The sequence below is a fragment of the Prionailurus bengalensis genome, chromosome B1, assembly GCF_016509475.1.
Source record: "Prionailurus bengalensis isolate Pbe53 chromosome B1, Fcat_Pben_1.1_paternal_pri, whole genome shotgun sequence".
In the NCBI taxonomy this organism is placed as follows: domain Eukaryota; kingdom Metazoa; phylum Chordata; class Mammalia; order Carnivora; family Felidae; genus Prionailurus; species Prionailurus bengalensis.
In genome coordinates this window covers 49,094,438-49,120,403 of record NC_057344.1, presented here as the reverse complement: position 1 = coordinate 49,120,403, position 25,966 = coordinate 49,094,438, and the positions used below count along the sequence as shown (strand labels likewise).

Genomic DNA, 25,966 nt, shown 5'->3' with positions numbered 1-25,966 from the left:
GAAGCAGGGCCTCACCAGGCCCTAAGTCTGCTGGCACCTTGATCGTGGACTTTCAGCCTCCAGAACTGGGAGAAATGAATGCCGTTTGTAAGTCACCAGTCTGTGGTATCCGGTTAGAATAGCCAAAATGGACTAAGACATGTGCTTTCAAAGCCAGCCCCCGAGGGCAGAGCTCCCTCCTACACTCTGGCTTCCTGGAGCAGACCTGGCTGATTCACAGGGGACCCAGCTGTCCTCTGTTTCCTGTGGATCCTGGAGAGGCAGGCTTTCGGGGGCAGATCTGGCCCGATCTCTTTCTGCTTTTCTGTTTTATCTGCAGAACAGGGAGGGTGAAGGTGTCACTCAGATTGTCTAGGGCTCCGTTTAGCCTGTTGCAAGAATAATAGATCTCACCTTGTTTCTCACTGGGTTCCTGCTCTTTATGGGTGGTTCCCTCACATGCGCTTGGTCCCTGGCCCCCAGAGGACCGCTTTGAATTCCTGCCACAGCTCCGTGTCTCTAGATTGAGGGGCAGGGGGTTAGGGCCAAACTCTACAGTGAATATCTAGGGGACCCTTCATCCACCGGTTTCCCTTCAAAGTCCAAGTGAGGCAGAGCCCCTGAAGGCATTATGTCCCTGGTGGGGCAGAAAGGACCAGAAGACACCTCCCTCCTGGAAACAGCTCTTTACTGACTCAGTAATACTATATCGCATGATATCATATATAGACAGAATTACATGGTATTGGGGGGGGGGCAGGTGGGAGTGCAAACCAGTTGCACATATTACAGGAAGGGAGGTGGCATTAAGGCTTTTGGAATGAGGACAGAGGCTATTCTCTGAGTCAGGGTGGGGAGGGGACAGCTCCAGGCCCCCAGCCCAGGAGTGGTCGGGATCTGTCGAACACCAAGGTAAGGCAGCTTTACCACAAGTTTAGCCTGTGGGCAGCCTTCACCCTGCTGGGGGAGCTTCCAGGGCTCTTTTCTGCCCTTGTGCACAGGAAGTTGGAGGTGACAAGGGATGGTGTCCTCGCGAGTCTCTTGTGGATGTTTGGGCCTTTCCCTCCTCGTCCAGCCTTCCCGCCCAAGCAGAGAGGCCTAGGGCCATTCTGAGTCAGGGCAGGGTAAGGTCAGCAGGCAGCTGTGGGCAGGAGAGCCGGGGACAAGAGGGGAGAGCTGCTGTCGCCAGGCTTGGCCCTCCTCCAGCCTCCACAGAGGGGCCCGTCCCAGAAATGGAGCAGGTGGGCCAGCCTCAGATGGAGCAAGGGAGGCATCTTCACTCATGCCTCTGCCTCCCTTCTTCCAGCTTCCCAGCTGCTGGGTGCCACTCTGGGAGAATGTTCCAGGGCCTAGATAGTCTCCCCATGCAGATGAAGCTCCTGCTTGGATTTCTCCCAAGATGCTCCTGAGAGAAGGAGGCAAGGATGAAGTGAGGAATTTTCTGGAGACAAGAAAAAATTGCTGAACTCATGAGAGCTCGGTGCCCAGAGCCCGAGAATGTGACTCAGGTGGAGTCCCTCCGTCCTGTGTGAGGCAGGGTGCAGCTCCCGGGACGCTGCTCCCATGGTCGTGAGGAGAGCGTTCTGGTCATCAAATCCACCTTGTTCCTAGAGTTTGAACCACATCCCCTTCAAAGGTTTTCCTGGGTCTTTTCAACCGCTGGGAGCCACGGGGAACTGTTAGCTAGGCTGGTTCCAAAGAAGCTGGAGAGCCAAGTTGGTCAACAATTCAGAAATAGAGTTAAGACCTTCCTCCCAAGGTAGCCACCTCCCTGGCAGGCTCAGTCACAGGAGAGGGGGGTCTTCTCCTGCCCTCTCCTCCTGCCCAGCCAGGGACACCCAGTTGGCCCTCCTGGCCAGCAGGGAAATGTATGTGCGTGTGCGTGTGAGGGGCTGCTTTCTGTGGTACAGTCAGTACTGGGGAGCCCCGAGGTGCAGGGGCAGGCCGGGGAGAAGCCCCTTTGGGATCAAAGAACCACAACTGTCTGTAAGGGTGGCTTTCTGGGGTGGGGGCTTGCCATGCCCTGAGGCCCTTCCCGGCATTTGGTGCAGCAGTGTCTGGGCCTGGGGCCCTTAGTAGCGGCTCTGGCTTCCTGGTGGGCCTGGGGGCCCTGGGAGGCCAGGGGGCCCCTGGATCCCTGGTTCACCCTTAAGCCCCATGGGCCCCCGCTGGCCCGGTGACCCTGTCTTGCCAGCAATCCCTGGCTTTCCCTGAGGCCCTGAGGGCCCTGGAGACCCTGGGGGCCCCTCTGGCCCTGGGGGCCCCATGTCCCCTTTCGGGCCTGGCTGTCCTCTTGGGCCTCCAGTTCCAAAACTGCCCTTTGAGCCTTTGAGGCCTGGGAAACCCCGAAGGCCAACCGGTCCCCTTTCCCCCATGGGTCCTGTGTCTCCAGGCTGCCCCTGAGGACCCTGGGGTCCCGGGGTCCCAAGCTGCCAGGGTCTCCTTTTGGTCCTCTGCTGCCACCAGGCCCTTTCGTGCCCGGGTCTCCTTTGAGTCCTCTTGGTCCGGGGGGGCCGGGGGCACCTAGGGTCAGAGAGAAGAAGGGAGAAGTCAGTCTATGATGGGCAGCTCTCATGAGGCTCTCCCACCAAGGAGACACAGCACAGGCCAAGCCACAGTGACAGCCTGAGGGTTAGCTAGACCCAAAGGCCAGGCCTGCCGCCTGTGAGCTCTGGGAGCTCGGGCCCATTATGTGACTTCCTTAAGTCGGCCGAACCACCTGTGAGGAGGGGACCCTGAGATAATGCAGGTAAGTGTCTGGCGGGAGGTCTGGGGCACCGTGAGAACTCACTGTTCTGACTTCAGGACTTGCCCATCGTTCCCCACGTGCACTCAAGCTGGGAACTGGGAAAGCTGAACAGCTCTGGGAAAAGGCCAACACTGGGCAGGACTGTCTGTCCCGGTCTGGAGGCCGCCTGGCCTTCTGCTTGAGTCTTTGACTCAACCCCCTGCCCCGCCCTCATCTCAACCTCAGGCTTTTGCCCATGACCGTTCTGCATCTGGGGCCAGGGATGGAGTCAAGTGACACGGGGGAGGAAAACCAAAAAAGTGAGGCAGGAGAAACAGACCCCTTTGCAGGGTTAGTGTGTGGGCACAACAGCCCAGAGAAAGGATGGCTCCTCCAGGAGGCCCACCCTGACCACTCTGAGCTCCTGAGGCTGCCACTTGCTGAATCTTTCAATTGACGTGTGGAAAAAGAAGTCACCGTACCGTGAAAGCAAACCTTCAGTGCCTTTCTGGTAGACCCTGCTAGACTATGGAGCCTCTGGAAGAGACTGAGGGCCACAGCTCACAGCCCCTGCCCTGGGCATGGAGCCTGGCACATGGCAGTGAAAACTCAGAATATGCTTGAAAAGAATGATTCACCAAATAGCTGTGGACTCCTTGCTCCCACCTGGCTCTGGCCTAGCGCCTGGGGGAGAGGCCAAGATGAAGACATGGTCTGTCCTTAAAGAGCCCTTCTTAGTTCCCAAGCCAGGGGCAGAAGACTTTAATATGCTTCTGACTACGTAGATCTGAGAGTCACCAGCTCCCAGAGCTGTACGAACCCTCAGGGCACAGAGTGTGGCCCTCGCTCTGCCCCAAGGCATCTCTGAATTCCTGGAGGAAAGGGGACTCGTTGGCCTCATGAGGATCATGCAGCAAAGGCACAGCAGAGACCTGGCTTTTTTCAGTGGTCTCAGCAAAGGGTACTGGTACAGAATTCTCCCTGAGAATTCTGCTGCTACATCATTCTTGCAAAAGACTTCTGGCATTTTCAAGATAGGTGAGAGCCAGTCCAATTCCTGCCTTTCACAGAGGAGGCAACTAACGCCCAGAGAGGTGAAGCAGTCCCCTCAGGGGTCCCTGAGCAGAAACCAGAACCCAGGTGGGCCTCTCAGAGAGGAGGGATCCTGCAGCCTGGAGCAGGGAGCCCTGCCAGTGGCCATGACCCAGGTCTGCGGTGTCCGGGCTCTGCCCCAGCTAACGAAGATGCCACTGCTGTTAATCCTGGCTGATGCTACCTGCTTACGCCCCCCCGCCCCCAGCACCCTCTCCCCACTCCCCACCCCTGTTGCTCCCTGTGGGTCTGCTTCCCAGAGGGTTCTGTGGATCAGTGAATACCGTCCTCTTAAGCTCTAAACTGGGATCTAAACGGGAAACTGGAGCCCAGACAGAGTCAGCCCTACAAGGGCCAATAAAAACCTTCCAGCCGTTCCCTGCCCCCGCCTGCCCATGCCCACCTCCCCCCCCACAGGGGCATGCAGCCCTGTGTGGGCTCGGCTCACGTGGCATGCCAGCTGCACAGGCTGGGATTTCGTCATGGGGCCAGCGGGGGCGGGGGTGGGGTGACTGGCGGTGCAGCGGACCCGCCAGGGAGCAGCCAGGAGGCAGGACCTGCTCTTCGGTCTGCAGAGGCCCCTGGAGCCCCCCCAGCCGCCTCCCCCGCCACCCGCACCAGGCAGCTGGAACAACCTGATACAGAGAGGTGCCCACCAAGGGACTGCCTCCCCCAGCCTGGCAGGACTTGCTGGGAATCGGCAGAGCCATGGCGCCGGTCTCCGCCCCAGCTCTGGCCTTGGCACCTGGGCCTGCTGAGGTTGGAAAAACAGAGCCATTCAGAGGTGGAGGGGCCCCTGGAGGATGGGTGGATGGGTGGATGGGTGGGAGTCAGGGGGCCCTGGAGCTACGTTGGGAAAATTCCTGCCCACTCTGGAGCTCAGGCCCTCATGGATAAAATTGAGAGTTGTACTTCAGTTCCTTAAGGCCCCTGGAGCTTCCCCCCCCCCCCCTCCCCCTGCCTCTGTCCTTGCCCTCTGGCCTGCTTCTTTGGGCTCACCCGCTGCCCGCCCCAGGACACAGCTCCCCGGTTCTTCATTCTCTCCCCTTACAACCACTTCCGTAGCTTCCTCTCTTGTCCCTGGGGTGAATGGGTCCACGATCCCCATTTCCAGCGTCGACCCAGGAAAAGCATGAGAAGTCTTATCCCGATGAAGTTGCCCTGCTCTGAGCAGCCCCCAGGTCCAGCGGGAGCCCCCTCACTCTCTCCCCGGGACCCCGGCCTGCCCGTGTCGTCTGCATCAGGTGCCCTCTCCGCCCTTACTCGAGGGGCAGAGCAGCTAGCTGCAAGGGTTGCCAGGGGTCTCTATGCCAGCAGTGAGGGAGAGAAAGAGGGTGAGGCCCTCTCTTCTGCCCCTTCCCACCCGCCCTCACGGCCTCCTCTTCCTGGGGAAGCTCTTGGCAGCTTCCCTGGATGGGGAAGGCCGGGGTCCACATGCCTGGGTGGAAGGTGTGTGCAGAAGCCTGGGTCACACTACGCACCTCACTGCCCCAGGAGTGCAGCCCTCAGCATGCGTGGAAGGAGAACTTCAGGGAAATGGGTGACCTCACTCTCCATACCCCTCCCCATCATGGCTGGCACCACTGACCCCATCTCTGAGCACATGGAAAGGGGTCCTAGACAGTCACTTTGAGGACATCAGGTGGGGTGGCCTCGTCTGGGGCTACTGACAGGAGCCTCTGTTGCACACAAGGCATCAGGGGCCAGTGACAACCCTGCGACATCACTGCCCACTCTCTGACTTCTCTGGGACCTGCCTTCCCTCGGAGAAGGGAAGGGCAATGAGAGTGCCAGCATCTGTCTACTGAGTCTCTCCTGTGTCCTTTGTATACTGAAATTGTTGTCCCATTTTACAGATGAGACAATGTGGTGCAGAGGGTGACATCTTACCCAAGATCATCGGCCAGTAAGGGGTAGAGACAGGACTCAAAGCCGGGCCTGAAGCTCTGAAACCCATGCTCTGTTCCCCTACCCTGCTGCCTTGGGTCCTCATTACCCTGTGGCTGGGCTCCTGGCCCTTTCCCCGCCCCCGCCCTGCCTGTCCCAGGGAGGGTCCACACAGCGTGGGGAAGGGTAACATGAAGGGCTGTCTTCCCCAGGTGAGCTGGTCCCTCCCAGCCATGAATCATGCTGTGGGACCTGGGTCTAGCCTGGGAGGAAGTCAACAGCCCTGGCTTTCGTCGTTAGCTTAGGGGCAAGGAATGTGGACAGAGGTTGACAGAGTATCTGCTCTGCGGGAAGGCGTGCCACTGACATGGCCCATTATCAGATCGGGATACCAGCAGGGCTGCAGGGCAAAGGAGGGGAGGGCTCAATCCTGCTCACTGCGGAATTCAAACGCTGTGGGGAGCGTTTAAAGCAAAGGAGGAAAGTGAGCAGTGTGGCTGAGGGGCAGGGTTGTGGGAGAGGAACGGAGCACCCTGGAGTCCCGGGGAGGCCCATAATTACTCAGGAAGCCGGGGACTATAATTAGGCCATCCTGGCCCATTAGGGTCGAGCCACAACTGACTGCATGTCTGGGACAAGTAGGTGGTCTGCACTGGGAACCCGGAAGAGGTGGAGGTGGGGGTGAGCAGAAGTACTGAGTCTGTCAGTGCCCAACACTCCCCACCCATGGGTGGGGTAGTGCGTGGGCAGGAGGGGCCCGCAGTCCATCTCCCAGTCCAAAGCAACAGGCCAGCTTACGAGGACGGAAGGAAACAGAAATGGAATGGGCGACTCTTGAAAGGCCATGGAAGGAAGGCACACTGGCCTGGGCTTTGGGGGACCCTGGTTTGAGTCCCAGGTCTGGTATTAACCAATTGGATGCCTGGGTAAGTCTCTGTCCCTCTTGGGACCTCAGGCTTCCCTCTGTTCAGTGAATATACTGGCCTAAGTCAGGGACTCTCAATACCGGCTGTTGTTACCTGAGGAACATTGGAAAAATGACAATGGACTTCCACTTCTGTGATGCACTAGATTGTAACAGACGAAACTTCCCACTGAGAATAATCCGAATCATCAGATCAAATACCAAGACATACTCCTGATGGCTTTGGAGGGAGATCAAAGGCCAAAATCACAGGGAGAAGGGAGGCTCATGGAAGTCAGCCTGGCAGTCTTTGGCACTTTCCTTCTCAAGGCATTTGTTGATGAGTGATCAGTTTGAGCAGAGAAGCTGAGAAGCCAAACGAAACGCTGCAGCCGTCAGGCTGAGAAGCTGAGTAGGGCTTTCAGTGGCTTCACTGGGGCTGGGGTGGAAGGATGCCAAGATTCAGGAGAAGAGGGGATGGTGTGTGCATTTGCACAGGGCAGAGAGACTGAGCAGAGCATTCAGCTTCGTTCATTTAGTCTTATGGTGCCGGGAGACAAGAATTGGCGTTCAAGACAGACAAGGTGATAGGGCCCTAGTAAACGCTCCTCCAGGACCAAGCGCTGTGAGCATGAGTGTATCAGAAATAGGCCAAACGTCACCTTTCTTGCCCACCCTCTGCTTCTAGACTTGTTTATGCTTTCATTCTGCCTTCACTGAGCAAATGTTTCCTGAGTGCCTTCCAAGAGCAGGCACTCTGCTGGGTACTTGATGAGGGAGACAAGTAGCCCATCATCAAGAAAATTAGATTCAGAATCATCCCTTAAATTAGGGCAGCCTTTTATATTTTATAAAAATTGTTCACACCCACTGTTAACAATGATACTCACAACTATCCCATGGGATATAAGCAAGGGAGGTATTAATATTCCTATTTGTGGATGAGGAAGTTGAATTGAAAGTAGCTAGTGGCCAAAAGCCTTATTATCCAAGGCCACTCAGCTAATAAGCAATGATGGTTTCCTGTTTTCAATTTCCAAATAATAGTCCTAGCACAGACGCTGTCTAACACAGACACAGAAATCATCCTACAGAGCAGGAAGAGAGAAATACTCTTTTTTTTTTTTAAGTTTACTTATTTATTTTGACAGAGAGAGAGAAAAAATAGCAGGGGAGGGGCAGAGAGGGACAGGGAGAGAGAACCCCAAGCAGGCTTCGCACTGACAGCATAGAACCCGACATGGGGCTCGAACCCATGAACCGTGAGATCATGACCTGAACTGAAACCAAGAGTTGGACGCTTAACCAACTGAGCCACCTAGGTGCCCCAAAGACAGAAATATTCTATGAGAGGCACACACACTATGGAAGTACCACAGACTTTCTGTTGAGCAAGTTGAACTGGAAGAGGTCTCAGAGAACAGCTGGTCTTATCCTTTCACTTACTGATGAAGAACAAAAATAAAAAACAGAGGCTTAGAAAGATTAAGTGATTCTGCCTACAGACTCCGAGCAAATTAGAAGTCAGACTTCTTTCCCATGTAGTTTAAGAGCTCCAGCCCTTCAGTCAGCACTTGGCACCTTCCACACTGGCTGTGGTCATTGCTGTCCCACCCCGTTTATTCTAGAGAGCAGCTCAGTTCCAGCCTGGGGGAGACCTCACTTCCAGCTCCAACATGAGAGACTGTCAGCACCTGTCTATGCCTGAAAGAATGAGTAACAAGCTCCTGTAGGAAAGGATGCACATTTTGTACCTGAAATTTTCTCTCAGATGAGAAAGGTTTTACATGAGGTGCTTTAACAACCATGAGGAGTTTAAACAGAAATTCAGAGGTTGAACCAAGAGTCAGATGTAGCTGAAACAAATATCTTACCTTGCTCTCCAGCTAAGATGAGGTCCTCAGATGAGGACTCTGTCATTATTAGGACAGGAACAAATATAAATTCCCATGACTCTTGTTGGGTTATACTTAGAATGGGGTTCTTAAATGGTTCCCCTCCCAACACTTTGAGTATCATCTCCCTCTTTGCAACTCTCTGCCCCACACCCTACACCTAGGCAGGACCTGAGGGGAGGTGCCTTTTTGGTATCTGAGAGCTTACGCTCTCAGTGTCTCCTCTTCTGGCTGCACCCTGGATGTGCGCACCTCAGAGCCATGACAAGGGGTCAGAATTTAAAATCATAGTGTGACCTTGAGCTCGTGCCTTAACCTTTCCCAGTCTCAGGTCACCTTCTTGTAAAATAAAGACACTGCCTTGTCTACTGCACAAAGGTTGTTGTGAGGCTGAAACAAAACGAAGTCTGTGAATGGGCTTTGTCATTGGTTCAGCTTTATATTTCATTGGTTCTTAGGCTGAACGCAACAAAAATACAGAGGATAAACTGTAAGAACTCCCTGATAATGCCTTTTCTAGAACAATGCAGCCTAGAGGATGTATCCTAGAGCTACATATTTTAGATAACATACTGGGGGAATGTTTCAGTTACCCAAGAAACATTCAGTACTTGGCTTTGTTGCAAAAATATGACAGCAGGTCAACAAGATGTACTTCTATCCCCCCCAACACCACCAATTTAGATTGAATAAAAAATTAACCCTCGTGGCAGTAGAAATGCTCAATGATGTAAAATAAAGGCAATACAGGTTTGAGACTAAATGATTAAAGCAAAATAGAGAATCAGAGAGGTTGGCTCCAAGTCTGTGCTCTGCAGAGAGAACAGAGCTGTCTGGGATTGTGGGGCCCTCCCTCCTTCCTCCTTAGAGCTCCCCTAGATTATCAGGCCCAGATATTCCCCCCCCCCCCACCACCAAATGTAAGCCATAAATTCTGGAACTGGCAGATCTCAGTGGCTAACTAATTTTATTCTCTACAGCCAAGATTGGTTATATTTTCAGGTCGAACCCTCTTCCTGCAAAGACACACAATTCCTTGGGAAGGGTCCAGGGAACCTGGGTAGAGCCATCCAGATTCCTAGTATAAACAAATTCTGATTAGTCTTTGGGACTATTTTCCAGGAGAAAAACTGTTGGAAAGACTGCTGTGAAAGAGTAGAATGAAAAAGTAATAGCATTTGTTAGGGATTGAATTTTGTCCCCTCAACATTCATAGACTGAAGTCCTAGCCCCTGGGGAATATGACCTTCCTTAGAGACAGGTCTTCACAGAAGTAATCAATTTTTTTTAACATTTATTTATTTTTGAGACAGAGAGAGAGCATGAACAGGGGAGGGTCAGAGAAAGAGGGAGACACAGAATCTGAAATAGGCTCCAGGCTCTGAGCTGTCAGCACAGAGCCCAACGTGGGGATTGAACCCACGGACCGCGAGATCATGACCTGAGCCGAAGTCAGACGCTTAACCGACTGAGCCACCCAGGCGCCCCAGAAGTAATCAATTTTAAATGCAGCCATTAGGTAACCCCTACTCCAATATGACTGGCTTCCTGAGGAAAAGGGGAAACTGAACACAGAGACAGAAATGCACAGAGAGAAGATGAAGAGATGAGGGAGAAAAGGGCCATCTATCAGCCACCGCCTGGAACAGAGCCTTCCCTCACGGCCCTCAGAAGGACCCAACCTTGCCGACACTCGAACTCAGACCTCTGGCCTCCAGAGCTGCGAGACAGTACGTTTCGGTGGTTTAAGCCACTCAGTCTGCAGTACTTTGTAACAGCAGCTGGAGCAGACTAATACAGTGCTCATTTCAGAATGAAATTATCATAAGCAGAAGCCATAAAGCATGATTTGAAGGAGTGGGCCAGGCAACCCACCTTTGGTATGGAATCTAGGGGTAGGCTGGGGATGGAGGTTCCCCACGGGGAAGAAGAGGTCAGCCCCTTGCTGGGGAAATTGATGGGGACTAGACAAGAGTGCATTGCAGAAACTACACTGGGCAGACTTCTGTCACCAAGAAGCAGCTGCTTCAGTTGCTCAGGTGCTTTTAGAGGCACAGGGTTATGTGACTTTGGAGAAGGCTGTTCAAGGCAGCTTGCAACTATGGATCTGAACTGCCTTGAATTTGAATCCTGTGTCCATTCCTTGACAGCTGTGTGAACCTGGCTAGACCTCATGTGGTATCCAGTTCTTCACTGCAGGCTTTTTGGGTTCACGGTTTCAGGGATCGTGGGAATGAAAGGAGATAATGTGTATGCCATAGGCTTCCCCCATGATCTTTGCATGCGTTGCCCCCTCTACCTGGAACCCTTCTGTTCATCCATGCTGACCCTGCTAGATCTAACTTATTCCTCCTTCTTTTTCAGGTGTCTCAGTTCAGATGTCACCTCTGATGGTTGATTTCATGTATCAACTTGACTGGGCCATAGGGTGTTTGGTCAGACATTATTCCGGGTATGCCTGTGAGGGTGCTTGGGGATGAGATTAATATCTGGATCAGTAGACTGAGGAAATCCCCAATGTGGGTGAGCCTCACTCAGTCAGTTGAAGGCCTTGATAGAACAAAAAGCCTATGGGGTGCCTGGGTGGCTCAGTCGGTTGAGTGTCCGACTTCAGGTCATGACCTCAAGTGTCCATGAGTTCGAGCCCCGCATCAGGCTCTGTGCTGACAGCTCAGAGCCTGGAGCCTGCTTTGGATCCTGTGTCTCCCTCTCCCTCTGCCCCCCACCCCCACCCCCGCTCACTCTCTGTCTCTGTCTCTCTCAAAAATAAATAAAAACATTAAAAAAAAATTTTTTTTTAAAGCCTAAGAGGGAATCCCTCCTACCTGACTGCTTCAAGTGAGGACTTCAGCTCTTTCCTTCCTTTGGGTTTGAACTGAAACCATTGGCTCTTCCTGGGTCTTGAGCCTGCCAGCCTTCAGCCTGCAACTACACCATCAGCTCTCCTGGGTCTCAGGCTTTTGGACTCAGATTGGAATTAAACCATTGGCTCTCCCAGGTCTTTTGCTTGCTGACTCACCCTGCAGATCTTGGGCTTTGCTGGTTTCTATAATTATGTGAGCCACCTCCTTCAATCCCTTATAGTAAATCAATTTCTTTCAGAGATCCTAATGGACACAGGATATATATATATATCCTGCTGGTTGGTTCTGTTTCTCTGGAGAATCCTGATTAATACAGATTGTGGTACCAAGAGCAAGTATAAAGGAACAGAATTTTAAAGACGAATGTTCTAAATTGATCTGGGATTTCTGGAACTGACTCTAATTTAAGATTTAAAGATGCTAATGACTTTATTTCTAGTAGTAAAGACAGCCTAATAGTCCAAGGCATGATCTGGCAACAAAGATATGCAAAGTATTGGGGACTGATACTTTGGAACATTTTTTGTCAAAGTAACGAGTATAATGAGATTGGTTGCTCCTAATGTTACTGGACAAAGTGGGGCAATAAAAAGTTGACCTTGGGGATTCAAATTCCCAGCTCAAGTGTCACATAAATGACCTGAAAGCTTCCATGTCTGCCCTGAATGAGACTCTTATTTCCTGTGGCCATGGGGTTGAGATTGCTGCAAATCTAACTTACAATCTCATCCTGTAACTGGCTGAATTGCAATGCAGGCTGAATTCCCAGCTTCCCAGGGCATCCACTCTTAAAGTAAAGGCATTCTCTGGGAAGCAATGGTATCCTGAAAGTTGGAATGGGGATATGTGGGAAGACTTTGATGGAGCTGGGGACACTAGACCCCTAAATTCTGATAAGTCATCTTTGACAGCGGAAGCAGTTCCCCCACACCCAGTAAAAGTGGCCTCTCAACCCCTGTCTGAATCCCTCATGGCCTGAGGAAAGGGCAGTGGCCTGCCCTGAGGCACCGCCAAGCAAGACAATGATCATTCTCCTGAGGACCCACCGCCACCACCCCCCTTTGCTTCTAGACCTATAGCTAGACTCAGTTCTCAGCAGGACCTTAAAGGTGAGGCACAAAGTGTGACCCATGAGGAGATGTGCTACACTCCAAAAGAACTACCTGAGTTTTTAAATTTATACAGATAGGAATCTGGGGGATATTTGTGGTAATGGATCCTAAAGGTGTGGAGATAATGGTAGAAGGAACAAAACATTGCATCAGGCAGAATTTATTGATAGGGGCTCACTAAGCAGGGATTCTGCATCTAATATTGCATCTTGGGGAGTGAGAAAGGCTCTAACAGTTAGTTTGGTTGGTTGGCTGAGACATGGGCCAAAAGACCCACAGTGAGTGAGTTAGAAATGCTGGATCTCATTGGTTTTATGTAAAGAAAGGGATTCAAAGAATGAGAGAAGCTGGGACGTTGGAGTGGATTTGTCGTCTGGGACCTACTCACCCACCCTGGGAAGGTCCAGAAGACGTGCCTTTCACCACGACTGTGAGAAATAAATCTGTAAGGAGAGTCTTAGAAGCCTTGAAGAGTTTTCTGATTGCTCTCTTCTGCAGGCAGACCGTACAGGGGGAACTTTTGTCACTCAACTGGGAAACCTAACCATAATGGGAGTGATTGGGTCTCGGGGTGGCAGATACCTAACGGTGGCACTCAACTGGCCAACACAAGGAGAGCATGGATACTGTAATAGCAAAGTCAACACGGTGATCAGAATAGGCTGACATGCACAGACCTGTGGTGTTAGCTAGTTGATCATGGTGTACCTAGAAGTGAAATAGATAGGAAGCCTACTAAATTCTTACTTGTTTTGTATAAGCAGAGAAGTTCCAGGTCAAGTGAATAAAAGTCTAATCCGAATCATAAAAATAGCCATGGCTCCTCAGTCAATTCTCAGACTTGAGCCAGTTTACAAATCCAGAACTACTTGAATGAAAGGGAAGCTGGGTACCCTTGAGGAAGGACCCTAGTATTTATACTGTTAATCTTCCCAGCCTTCCCCAAGGGGACCTACACCTTTTTTTTTTTTTTTTTTTTTTTTTTTTTACCAGGATAACTGTGCACCGGGGCAGAGAAAATAATCAGCCCTTCTGGGGACTACTAGACACTGGCTCTGAACTGACACTGATTCCAAGAGACCCAAATGTCACTGTGGCCCTCCAGTCAGAGTAGGGGCTTATGGAGGTCAGGTGATCAACGGGGTTTTAGCACAGATCTGTCTCACATGAGGCCCACTGGGTCCCTGAATTCACCCTGTGGTTGTTTCCCCAGTTCTGGAATGCATAATTGAAATAGACATCCTACCTACTAGCTGGTAGAATCCCCACATTGGTTCCCCAGCCTATGAAGTAAGGGATATCATGGTGGGAAAGGCCAACCAGAAGCCACTAGAATTGCCTTTACCTAGGACAATAGTAAACCAGGGGTATCTGGGTGGCTCAGTCAGTTTAGTGTCCTACTTCTGCTCAGTCATGATCTCATGGTTTGTGACTTCAAGTCCCGCATCAGGCTCTCTGCTGTCTGTCAGCTTGGAGCCTGCTTTGGATCCTCTGTTCCCCCCTCCTCTACCCCTCCTTTGTTCGTTCTCTCTTTCAAAATAAATCAACCAATATTTTTTTTTTCCTATATATATCTATAAAGGAAAATTGTAAACCAAAAGCAATAGCACATTCCTGAAGGGACTGAAGAGATCGGTGCCCCCATCAAGAACATTAAATTTGCCCATTTGACCTGTGCAGAGGACAGGTGGATCTTGGAGAATGACAGTGCATTTTCATAAGCTTAGCCAGGTTGTGACTCCAATTGTAGCTCCTGTACCAGATGCAGTCTCATTACTTGAGAGAATCAACACATCCCAGATGCTTTTTTGTCCATACCTGTTCACGAGGCCCACCAGAAACAGTTTGCTTCCAGCTGACAGGACCAGCAATACACCTTCACGGACCTGCCTTGGGGGATCTCAACTCTCCAGCTCTCCATCATACTTTAGTTCACAGGTAACTTGACTTCCTTTCTCCCCCACCAGATATCACGCAGGTCCACTACAGTGATGATGTTATACTGATTCAACCTAGCGAGCAAGTAAGTTGTAGCTCACTATTTCGAAGACATTCGTGGGTCAGAGGGTGGGGAATAAACATGACAAAAATTCAAGGGCCTTCTACCTCAATGAAATTTCTAGTGATCCAGTGATTTGGGCATGTTGAGATATCCCTCCCAAGGATAAGCTGTTCCATTTGGCCCCCTCCTGAAATCAAAAAAGAGGCCCACCTTGTGGGCCTCTTTGGATTTTGGAGGTAACATATACGTATTCCTCACTGGGATGTGTTGCTCCAACCCACTTATTGAGTGACCTGAAAAGCTGCTGGTTTTGAGCGGGGCGTAGAACAAGAAAAGGCTCTGCGACAGGTCCAGGCTTCTGTGTAAGCTGGGCCATATGATCCAACAGATCCAATGGTGCTTAAAGTGACAGTGGCAGATAGGGATGTTGTTTGGGGCCTTTGGAAGACCCCTATAAGTGACTTGCACTACAGACCCTAGGATTTTGGAGCAGACTTATGCCATCCTCCGGGGATAACTACTCTCCTTTTGAGAAATAGCTCTTGGGCTTGAGTAGAGACTAGCAGAGGTCACCATGTTACCATGAGACCTGAGCTATGCCTCATGAACTGGGTACTCTCTGACCCACCAAGTTATAATGTTGGGCACACAGAGCCGCACTCCATCATCAAATGAAGTGGTGTATACGTAATTAGGCCTGAGCAGGCCCTGAAGGCACAAGTAAGTTACATGAGAAAGTGGTCCAAATACCCACGGTCCCCACTCCTAGTATACCACCTTCTCTCCCCCAGCCTGCACCTATGGTATTATGGGGAGTTCTCTATGACCAGCTGATAGAGGAGGAGAAGATTCCGGCCTAGTTTACCATTGGTTCTGCACAAAACGCAGGCATCATTTGAAAGTGGGCAGCTGTAACATCACAGCCCCTCTTTGGGACATCCCTGAAGGGCAGTGGTGAATGCAAATCCTCCCGGTGGGCAGAACTTCTGGCAGTGTACCTGGCTGTCATGTTTGCTCAGAAGAGGAAATGGTCAGACATGTGATTATATACTGATTCATGGGCCATGGCCAGTGGTTTGGCTGAACGGTCAGGGATTTTCCACAATTGGAAAATTGGTTACAAGAAAAGTTGGGGAAGAGGTTTGTGAATAGTCCTCTCTGAAGGAGCAAAAAATGTGAAGGCCTTTGCATCCTATGTGAATTTTCTTCAAAGGGTAAGCTCAGCAGAGGAGACTTTTAATAGACAAGTGCATAGGATGACCTATTCTGTGGATACCAGTCAGTCTTTTTTCTCCAGCCACCCCTGTCATCACCCAGTGGGCTCATGAACAAAATGGCCATGATGGTGGGGATGGGTTCTATGCATGGGGTCAGCAGCATGGACTTCCAGTCACTAAGGCCAACTTGGCTACGGCTATTGCCAAGTGCCTAATCTGCCAACAGGAGAGACCACCAACAAATCCCCAATATGGCACCACTCCCCAGGGTGGTCAGCCAGCTACCTGGTGGCAGGTTAATTACCTTGGACCACTCTCATCATGGAAGGGGCAATGTCTTCTTACTAGAATAGAAATTTACTCTAGATATGCATTTTCCTTCCCTGCATGAAATGCTTCTGCCAAAAATACCAGACAGAATGCATTATCTGCCATCATGGTATTCCATGGTATTCCAACATAGCACTGCTTCTGATCAAGGATATCACTTCACAGCAAATGAAGTGTGGCAATGGGCCCATGATCATGGAATTCACTGGTGTTACCATGGTCCCCACCATCTTGAAACAGCTGGCATGACAGAAGGGTGCAATGGCCTTTGAAGACTCAGTTACAGCTCTAGTTAGGTGGCAATACCTTGCAGGGCTGTCTATGGTCTGAATCAGTGTCCAGTATGTGGTGCTGTTTCTCCGATAGCCAGAATTCACTAGTCCTGGGATCAAGGGATGGAGATGGGAAAGACTCACTCACTATTACCCCTAGTGACCCAGTAGCAAAATGTTTGCTTCTTATTCCCACAACCTTATGCTCTGCTGGCTTAGAGATCTTTGTTCCAAAGGAAGGAGTGTTCTTGCCAGGAGATACAACAATGATTCCATTGAACTGGAAGTTAAGACTGCTGCTTGGTCACTTTGGGCTTCTCATGCCTTTGAATTAATAGACAAAGAAGAAGTTATTGTGCTGACCACGTGACTGATCCCAACTACCAAGGAGAAACTGGACTATTACTCTACAATGGGGGTAAGGGAGAGCACGTCTGGAATTCAAAAGCTCCCTTAGGGTGTCTCTTAGTGCTACTGTTCCCTGAAATAAATGTCAGTTGAAAACTACAACAACCCAGACTAGGGAGGACTGGAATGGCCCTTCAGGAATGAAGGTCTGGATCACCCTACCAGGTAAAGAATAACAACCAGCTGAGGTGTTTGCCTGGGGCAAAGAAAATACAGACGGGTAGTGGAAGAAGGCAGTTATAAATACCAGCTATGACCATGTGACCAGTTACAAAAATAAGGACTGAACTTGTCAAGAGCATTTCCCCCTTGGTGTGTTATAAATATATAAATATATGTACAGCAAATATCTTTGCTTTCTTCCCTCTCTTATCCCCTTATCATATAACATAAAAAACAAAACACATTGATGTTAGGGGCACCTGGGTGGCTCAGTCAGTTAAGCATCCAACTCTTGGTTTTGTCTCAGGTCATGATCTCATGGTTCATGAGTTCAAGTCCCGTGTCAGGTTCCGTGCTGACAGTGCTGACAGCCTGCTTGGGATTGTCTCTCTTTCTCCCTCTCTCTCTGCCCCTTCCCTGTTTGCTCTGTCTCAAAATAAATAAACTTAAGAGAATTAAAAAAAAGCATTGATTTTATATCACGGTATTTAAATATTGTTAACTTTATATCATAGTATTTAAATTGTGGGATATCAAGGGGGAAAAATAAATATCTCTCAAGGACTTTACCTCCTCTTCTGGGGAAGGGGTTAGTATGATTTTGGTTGTACACAGCATACTCACATTTTGAGCTTTAGGCAGAATTGTAACCTTGTTATTGTCTCCATTTGGGGATTAAGTATTATTATTATTTTTTTAATTTAAAAAAAATTTTTTTTTTCAACTTTTTTTTTTGGGGGGGGACAGAGAGAGACAGAGCATGAACGGGGGAGGGGCAGAGAGAGAGGGAGACACAGAATCGGAAACAGGCTCCAGGCTCCGAGCCATCAGCCCAGAGCCTGACGCGGGGCTCGAACTCACGGACCGCGAGATCGTGACCTGGCTGAAGTCGGATGCTTAACCGACTGCGCCACCCAGGCACCCCGGGGATTAAGTATTATTTAAGGAGATGTGTATGGGCACCAGCTTGACATGTGGTCAATTTTATGTGTCAACTTGAGTGGACCACCAAATGGCCAGACATTCTAGACATGTCTACAGGGGTGTTTATAGAAAAAATTAATATTTAAATCAGTACTGAGTAAAGCAGATTGCTCTCCACAATATGGTGGGCCTCATCTAATCAGTTGAAGGCCTTAATAGAACAAAAGGCTGACCCTCCCCTAAGTAAGACCGAATTCTCCTGCCTGGTGGCCTTCAAACTGACACATCCTCTCTTCCTAGTTCTACAGCAGCTTCCAGCCTTCTGACTCAACCTGGGACATCAGCCGAACAGATTTTGGACTTGCCAGCTCCATAATTACATAAGCCAGTTTTTAAAAGAATCTCTCTCCTGTTGATTCTGTTTTTCTGAAGAACACTGATTAATGCAGGGATGAGATGAGAGGAGAAGAGAGCATCAGAGTGATGGGCATATGAGGGGCACATGGCTGAGAACACCAGTGATGATGTGGGAAGACAGAAAACAGTTTCCAAGACGAGATCTGCCTATTTCTCTGTGTAGACCCAATCAAACAAACCCACATATGAAAATCCAGATTTGTATGACAGGCAAAGTTAGGAGCCATAACACCTTTACAAAAGAGCCTTGTAAGTATGGCAGTGCTCCCTTATCCGTGGTGGATATGTTCCTAGACTCCCTTACATCGCCTTTCTTTCCTATGTATACTTACCTATGAGAAAGTGTAATTTATAAATTAGGCATTTTGTGAATGTCATCTCTCTCTCTCTTTCTCTCAGAATATCTGTTGTATGGCATTCACCCTTCTTGTGATGATGTGAGGCGATAAAATGCCTAAGTAATGAGATGAAGTGAGATAAATGATGTAGGCATTGTGACATAGCGTTAAGCCACTGTTGACCTTCTGAAGGCAGAAAGTGAACCCGCAGAGAAAGGGGGACCACTGTGTTTTTAAAGCTTCCAGTCGCCCTAGGCATTTGCTACAGGATTGGATTAGGCTACCAGGACTCTTGCCTGAAACCGGGTACTTCTGTGTCTGGCAAGATCACCAAGGCCCTCTGGGAGTTCCGTAGCAGGTCTGGCCCAGGTGGGGCTCTTACCTCTCAGGATGGTGACATTGCGAAGGATTTCTCCATGCCGCGTGTCCACAGCTTTCATCTCCTCCACGATCATGGAGAGGTTGCGGACGTTGAAGTCCAGCCGGGCGCTGAGCAAGCTGAAGCGCTCCCGGAGCAGGTCCGTGGTGCCCAGCATGAGGGAGACGGACTTGTTCAAGTAGTAGAGCTCCTCGGCGTGGGTGTGGAAGCCCAGCGTGCAGGAGAGCCGCACGTCGTCCAGGTACTTGAGCATGCTGTGCACGTGGTTGTCGGTGGCATTGATGTTGGTGAAGATGGTGCCGATCTCGATCTCGTGAGAAGCCATGCGTCCTTCTAGCGTCTCGAACCTCTCCACCGTGCGGTTCTGGGCATAGCGGGTGTGGTACTGCAGATCGTGCATGTTCTCCTCGTGGTCGTCCAGGAAGGACGAGATGTTATCCAGCTGTAGCTGCAAGCCCATGACCTGCAGCACCAGGTCGTGCATGCTCTCGGAATTCTGGCTGATGCGCTGTGAGGAGACCCCCAGGGTGGCCTGGATGTTCTTGACCACTTCTCCGGTCTTGGCCGATGTGGTACGCAGGCTGCCGAAGAGCCGGGTGTAGTTTTGCCAGTCAGTGACAATCTTCTGGAGGGTCAGAGTCTCCTCATCAGTCTTCCGCCGGATCCCATGGATCCACTCTGAAGTCTGCCCAACAGTGAAGTTGATCTGGTGGACAGAAGCCTTGACATCATAGCACTCCTGGGTGAGGTCCTTCAGAGAGAGGTCCAGGCCAGCTGTGGTGGCCTGCCAGCCTCTCACCTGGGTGAGAAAGAACCCCAGAGACTGGTTGACCTGGTGGATGGAGAAGGAACAATTGCCCATCTCTTGGGAGATTTGACTGCTGGTGGTGGAGAGCAGTTCATGGGTCTGAGAGGTCTGGTCCAGCTGGACCTCCTGGGCCAGAAGCATCTTCTGAATTCCTTCCAGCTCTTCCTGCAATTTTCTGATCTCTTGCTCCAGCTGCCCAGCCTCATGGCAGAAGGAACAATTGTTTGGGGCTTTCAGATCTTTAGGAGAAAGGGACAACATTTTGAGTTGCTGAAGGATCATGGGACAAAAGTGGCTTCTTTAAATATTTCGGAGCATAATGAATTGTCAAGTGGCTTCCTGTTCCCTCTTCCTATCCTAAGTCTGCTATGAAATCCTTTATGGAAAAATCTTGCCATTTCTATGAAATCTTATTTTGACCAAATGTCTTTACTATGACTTGAAATGTAGAATCTGGGACATTTTTTTTTCCAACTCACCACCAAATTCTCAAGAACATATCTTCATAACTTTTTGAAGGTTGCCAAGAACTGCCCATTTAAACTTTATATTTCTCCAAACACTTTTATATTTGTTATATTATCAGTACATTTATGGGGAAAAGATGGTACAGGGATTATTTCTCCCATGTGTCAGATGAGAAATGAGGCACAGAGAAGATGCCTGCCAAACATCACTCAGCCTGTACTTTCTCTTTCCATCAGGGCAGACCACCTCTACCCCTTCTATTATGGCTCCTCTGTCTCTGCCTCAGAACGAGAATGTCCCTAGCTAACGCAGGAGATAGACAGCATCCTGAACTGTGCACACTTTAAGGCAGTAGTGAGGCAAGGGCAGACTTGCCAAGAGGCTTCGGAAGATCCTGAAAATAATCTCAGATACTTGAGAATAACTGGGGAATGTCTTTGGGTTCCTTCTCTGCCTCCTAATGCTTTACAAAGTCTACCTCCAAGCCTTCTCTACCTGTAGGCTCTGGCTAGATCTGTACCTCACACAGAAACCCTGGCCCCGGTCCTGGGTGAAACCCAGGGCAGCCGCCCACTCGGGATGAACCGGGAGGCAGGGAGTCATAGCTGCCCTTCCCTTGTGCCTAGAGAGTGGCTTAAGGCTTCCCTGCTCCAGGGCACCATGGTCTGGGGGGGGGGTGGGGGTGGGGGGACACTCACCCCTCCCCAATTAACCCTGGTCTTCCATCATTGTCATTAGCACATCTGGACACTGGACACTTACCCAGGCCTTGCAGATTTTCCTGCATGGACATCAGCTTCTTGTCATAGATGGCCTGGGCCAGGGAGATGTCTTCAGAAAGAGAGTCCACTTTCCTGAAAACTATATGGGAAATACAGATGAGAAACTGGGGCAGGGTCTTAGCTCAGAGAAACAGCAGTCTTTTGGTAAGAAGGTATTTTTATCAGCCTTTCTGCAACCAAAACCATTCATCCTTCTACAGGGCTTTTCAGTGGTGGTAAGGGAAGATGCTTCTTATGGCCAGAGTTCACACATTCTATATCCATCTAGATCTATATCTGTTTATACATCTCTCTTAAATATATATATGTATGCATATGTGTGTGTGTGTGTGTATATATATATATATATAGTTGCCAAATCATTTATATAGAGTATGATACAAACATTAAAAGTTTGTGTGTGTGTGTATATATATATATATATATATATATATATCCTTGTGCCTACATATATATGTGTGTGTGTGTGTATGTATCTATCTCCATCCCCATCCAGATTTTACAACTAGGGCCTGACCCCCACAGGATAGAATAGGGAAAATTAAGAAAAAAATGTAAAAAGAATATAAAAATATTCTTAATCCTACCACTGAGAGATAATAGCCATCAATATCTTCATGCATCTCTTAGACTCTTACTTATCTCCATAATCATTCTATAGCTACATAGATATAGGTATACTCTTTTAGAAAACAACAGAAAAAATGGAAGTTCTGAACATCTCATCTGTTTTCTTTCATTTTGCATCACTAGTGTCATGTCATGGACATTTTCCCATTGAGGTTTAAATCGCCTTAAAATCATTACTTTTAGGGGCATCTGGGTGCTTAAGCACTGACTTCAGTTGCTTAAGTGTCTGACTTCAGCTCAGGTCATGATCTTGGGCTCTGTGAGTTCGAGTCCCACGTTGGGCTCTGTGCTGACAGCTCAGAGCCTGGCGCCTGCTTCGGATTCTGTATCTCCCTCTCTCTCTGCTCCTCCCCCACTCACACTCTGTCTCTCTCACTCTCAAAAAAGAATAAATGTTTTAAAAAATATTTAAATCATTACTTTTAATGCGTGTATCATACTCGATATAAATGATTTGGCAATTATATAAAAATCTCCTGTGGTTGGGGGACACCTAAGCCACCTCCCTTTCTGAGCCTACAAATAAAACTTGATATGTAAATATGAGTAACACTTGTTCCTAGAAATAATCTTTATATTTGGTGGTTGTGTGTATATGGTTATTCTCTTAGAATGAATTGCTGGAAGTAGAATTAATGGGTCAAAGGGCATTAATATTTTTAAGTCTTTGATACATGTTGCCAAACTGACTCCTAGAAGAGGATTTATCAGCTTACACTGCATGGGGAGTCTCACCCCCTTCTCAGGGGTCAGTGCTGGCCAGTGATTACAGCACATCTGGGCAGCAGGCAGGATTCCTGGCTTTCTCTAGCAAGTGTCTGGCTGGACAAGGGAGTGAGAGGAGGGCCCGGATTGGACGGAGGTAGACCATATGTTTCCCACAGAGCCTAGAAAGGTAAGTGCACAGGGATGGAACGAACTCCGCCAAGAGAGCTGGGTCATGCAACTTCTCGTCCACACTTGCCTCAGATTTGCAGGGTGACTTTGGGCAAGTCAATTAACCTTTCTGGAGCTCAACTGAATCATCTGTAAAAGGCAAGTATGAAGCTAGATGACTCTAATGTTCTTCTCAGCTCCAAAATGCCATGATTCCAACTTTTTTGGAATCTCTGGGCTTTAATATTGTATGTCTGAGAGCTGTTGAGACTTAATTAGTAACAGTGACATGTTGAGAGGTCCTAGGAACAGTTCTATGCCATTTTATTACACTAGCACTTAGAGTTTACAGTATTCGTCATTCCATTTGAGTCTCCCCCAAGTTAAAATCCCTTGTATAGATAGGGAAAGAGAGGTGCAGACTTTGATTCTTATTCTAATGCTTTATAAAGTCCCCTCCAAACCAATAGCCAAGGGCTCATTCATATAATTCACCCTGTTCATTTCTTCACAGAGAGTTTCATGATCTGCAATTACATACTGTTTTCCTTACTTTTTAGATCTTATTTTTTTCTCATCTTTTCAAAATTGAGTCTTATAATTATACTAAAAAGAGTATACATGTATAATTTATAAATAAATAGGCATATTTTACAGGTGTGAGATTATCGGGTTTTTTCTTTTCCAATATTTAATTGTAAAATTTTTCAAAGAGTAATCAAAAGACTTGTACAATCCTACTTGCACAGTAGGCAGTAATGTATCAACTGCCTACATTCTATAATTAACATTTTACTATAGGGTGTCTGGGTGGCTCAGTCATTAAGCATGTTACTTCGGCTCAGATCATAACCTCATGGTTCGTGAGTTTGAGTCCCACATCGGGTGAACTCAAGCCCCCTCCCTTCAGGCGAGCACGAGCCTTGCTTCAGGTAAAACATAAGCCCTGCTTCAGGTGAGCCCCACTTCTCTCTCTCTTTCTCTTGGCCCCTCATGGAACTGCCCCTTGTGGAATTCTCTCTCTCTTTCTCTCTCTCTCTCTTCTCTGCCCCTTGCTCACTTGCGCCCCCCCTCTCTCAAAAAACAAAAAAACAACAAAAAAACATTTTACTATATTTACTTTATTGTATATCTGTCCATTTTATCTTTTTTTTTAAATTTTTTTTTCTTTCAACGTTTTTATTTATTTTTGGGACAGAGAGAGACAGAGCATGAACGGGGGAGGGGCAGAGAGAGAGGGAGACACAGAATCGGAAACAGGCTCCAGGCTCCGAGCCATCAGCCCAGAGCCTGACGCGGGGCTCGAACTCACGGACCGCAAGATCGTGACCTGGCTGAAGTCAGACACTTAACCGACTGCGCCACCCAGGCGCCCCAACCATTTTATCTTTTTATCCATTCACCTACCCATCTAATTTTTTGATGCATTTTAAATCAAATTTTTTTACTGATGGGGTGGACAGTCAAAAAAAGGTCACAGGATACTGCTCTAGACCAAGGGCTGGCAAAGTAGGATCTGCATATGTAATCTAACCCAATGTCATTCTGTTGGAACATAGCCATCCCCATTCATTTTCATATTATCTCTGGCTGCTTTGGCAGAGTGGTTTTGACAAAGACCATGTGTGGCCCATAAATCCTAAAATATTTACTACCTAGCCCTTTACAGAAAGTTTGCCAAACCGTGTTCCAGGTTATAATCCCCATAATGACAAGGCCTATGTTTTATTAAGCAGTGTATGCCCAGTGCCTAATACAATTCTTGGCTTATAGTATGCATGCAACAAATACTTGATTAAATGAATAAGTGAATTTTCATTTCCCTGCGAGGAAGACGGATTTTGCTCAATCCTCCAGACTTTATCCACAGTCCTGACCATAATGCCTTGACTAGGACCATCCACATATGTACTCACAAATCTCTAGTCATTCATTTGACAAATATTATCGAGCACCTACCAGCCAGGCCAGGACGGTGCCCAGTCCACCCTGCTCTGGGGACTTTGAAGGCCCAGGCTGGAGGCGAAAGCACAAAAGGAAACCTAAAGTTCTCCCTAGAGTCCCCAAATGCACTCGTCGCCCCCAATTATTACAATCTTCTGCTCATTCATTCTGGATCTTAGGGCAAATCATTTCACCTCTCCAGGTATGTGGAACGAAGGCAGCCTCCCGTTTCGGGGCTGATTAAGATGACTCACGGATATCATGTATATGATGGTGCCTAGCAGCTAGTGGGCACCGATGACTGTCCATAGCTTCTGAAGTGTGGTCGTGCTGTGTTCTGCTCTGGACTCAGGTTTGTGGCTACCGGAGCTTTATTAATGGACCTGCGGGTACCGGGAGCTGAGGCCCTAAAAGGCCTGACCAGGAACCTCTGGAGGTTTCCTGATGTCCAGTTTGCCACCTCAGAATGGTGGCCCGCAGCTCCCCACCTCCTCTGGCCCAGGATTTTGGCTACTTTCTGAGAGGCCAAGCCCCACAAAGTGATTTAGCAGGAAAAGGTGAGGGGCTTGGAAAGTTCTTGAAATCAATGGTCCTCCAACCTGGTTGCACTCTGGAATTACCTGAGAAGCTTCTATAGTTTAGTAAGGCCTGGGTCCTACCCAGAGATTATGATTTCATTCACCTGGAGCCAGGAACCCTGCCATTAGGCATTTTAAATGCCTTTTAAGGTCCAGACAAAACTGAGAACTGCTCCCTCCGATGACGAAACGTAAGGGCCTCATCCTGGTGCTCCCTTTACCTGGCACAAAGTAGGTGCTCGGCTTGTGTTAGATTCCTCAAAACCTTTAGGATTCCTGCATTATGACAAGAGTGTCCATTCAAGTCATTAACATGCTGACCTTGTGCCCTCAAGCCAAGCGAGCCAGAGGCTGAATATTTTTAGCCAGGACTGGGACCAGGTGCTCCCATTTAGGGAGGCGCTCACTCTCAGGGTCACACAAGTGCGGGGGCGGCACCTGGACTGAGGCACCCCACCCTGCTCCTCACTTGTCTCACCTGCGTCCCGGCCTTGTCCCCAATATCTAGGCCACAGGAACAAGCAAACCTACTGGCTGCTCTTTAGCAAACCTACTGGCTGCCCTTACTAACATCTGGATTTTTTAAAATCTGAAGCTGAGTGTAATGGGACTGCAATGAGAAGCTGTCACATCTGTTTCCCTCAGTTTACCGTAATCTATTAGCATCCAGGAGGCAGGGTTGCCCGAATTTGGCTGTGCACCATCATCTGGGTTGGCTACCATGGTCATACAAGCTGTAGTGCTCATGAGAGCCGCCAAACTCCAGGTCCCTGGGCTTTGCCTGCAGGACTCTCATTTCATAGGTTCCAGCGAGACTCAGGAATTTGCATTTTAACAAATACTGGGGGGCGATCCTGATGCAGGCAGGCATCCAACCTCACTTTGAGAAACACTCACAAAGACCATGGAAGGGGCTTAGACATTGCCAACAGAGTGAACTCAACCCTGGATGGACATTACCTGGGCTGGG

General features: G+C 49.0%; 1 protein-coding gene across 1 annotated transcript in view; it reads right to left on the bottom strand.

The window, feature by feature from the left end:
- Window positions 1-650: 650 nt before the first annotated feature.
- Window positions 651-25,966, bottom strand: part of SCARA3 (scavenger receptor class A member 3) — a 50,953-nt gene continuing 25,637 nt past the window's right edge. Inside the window, 4 exon segments of the mRNA XM_043564745.1 lie at window positions 651-2,398; window positions 2,401-2,502; window positions 18,914-19,957; window positions 20,949-21,047. Coding sequence (XP_043420680.1) covers window positions 2,052-2,398; window positions 2,401-2,502; window positions 18,914-19,957; window positions 20,949-21,047 — 1,592 coding nt within the window. The 3' untranslated portion in view covers window positions 651-2,051.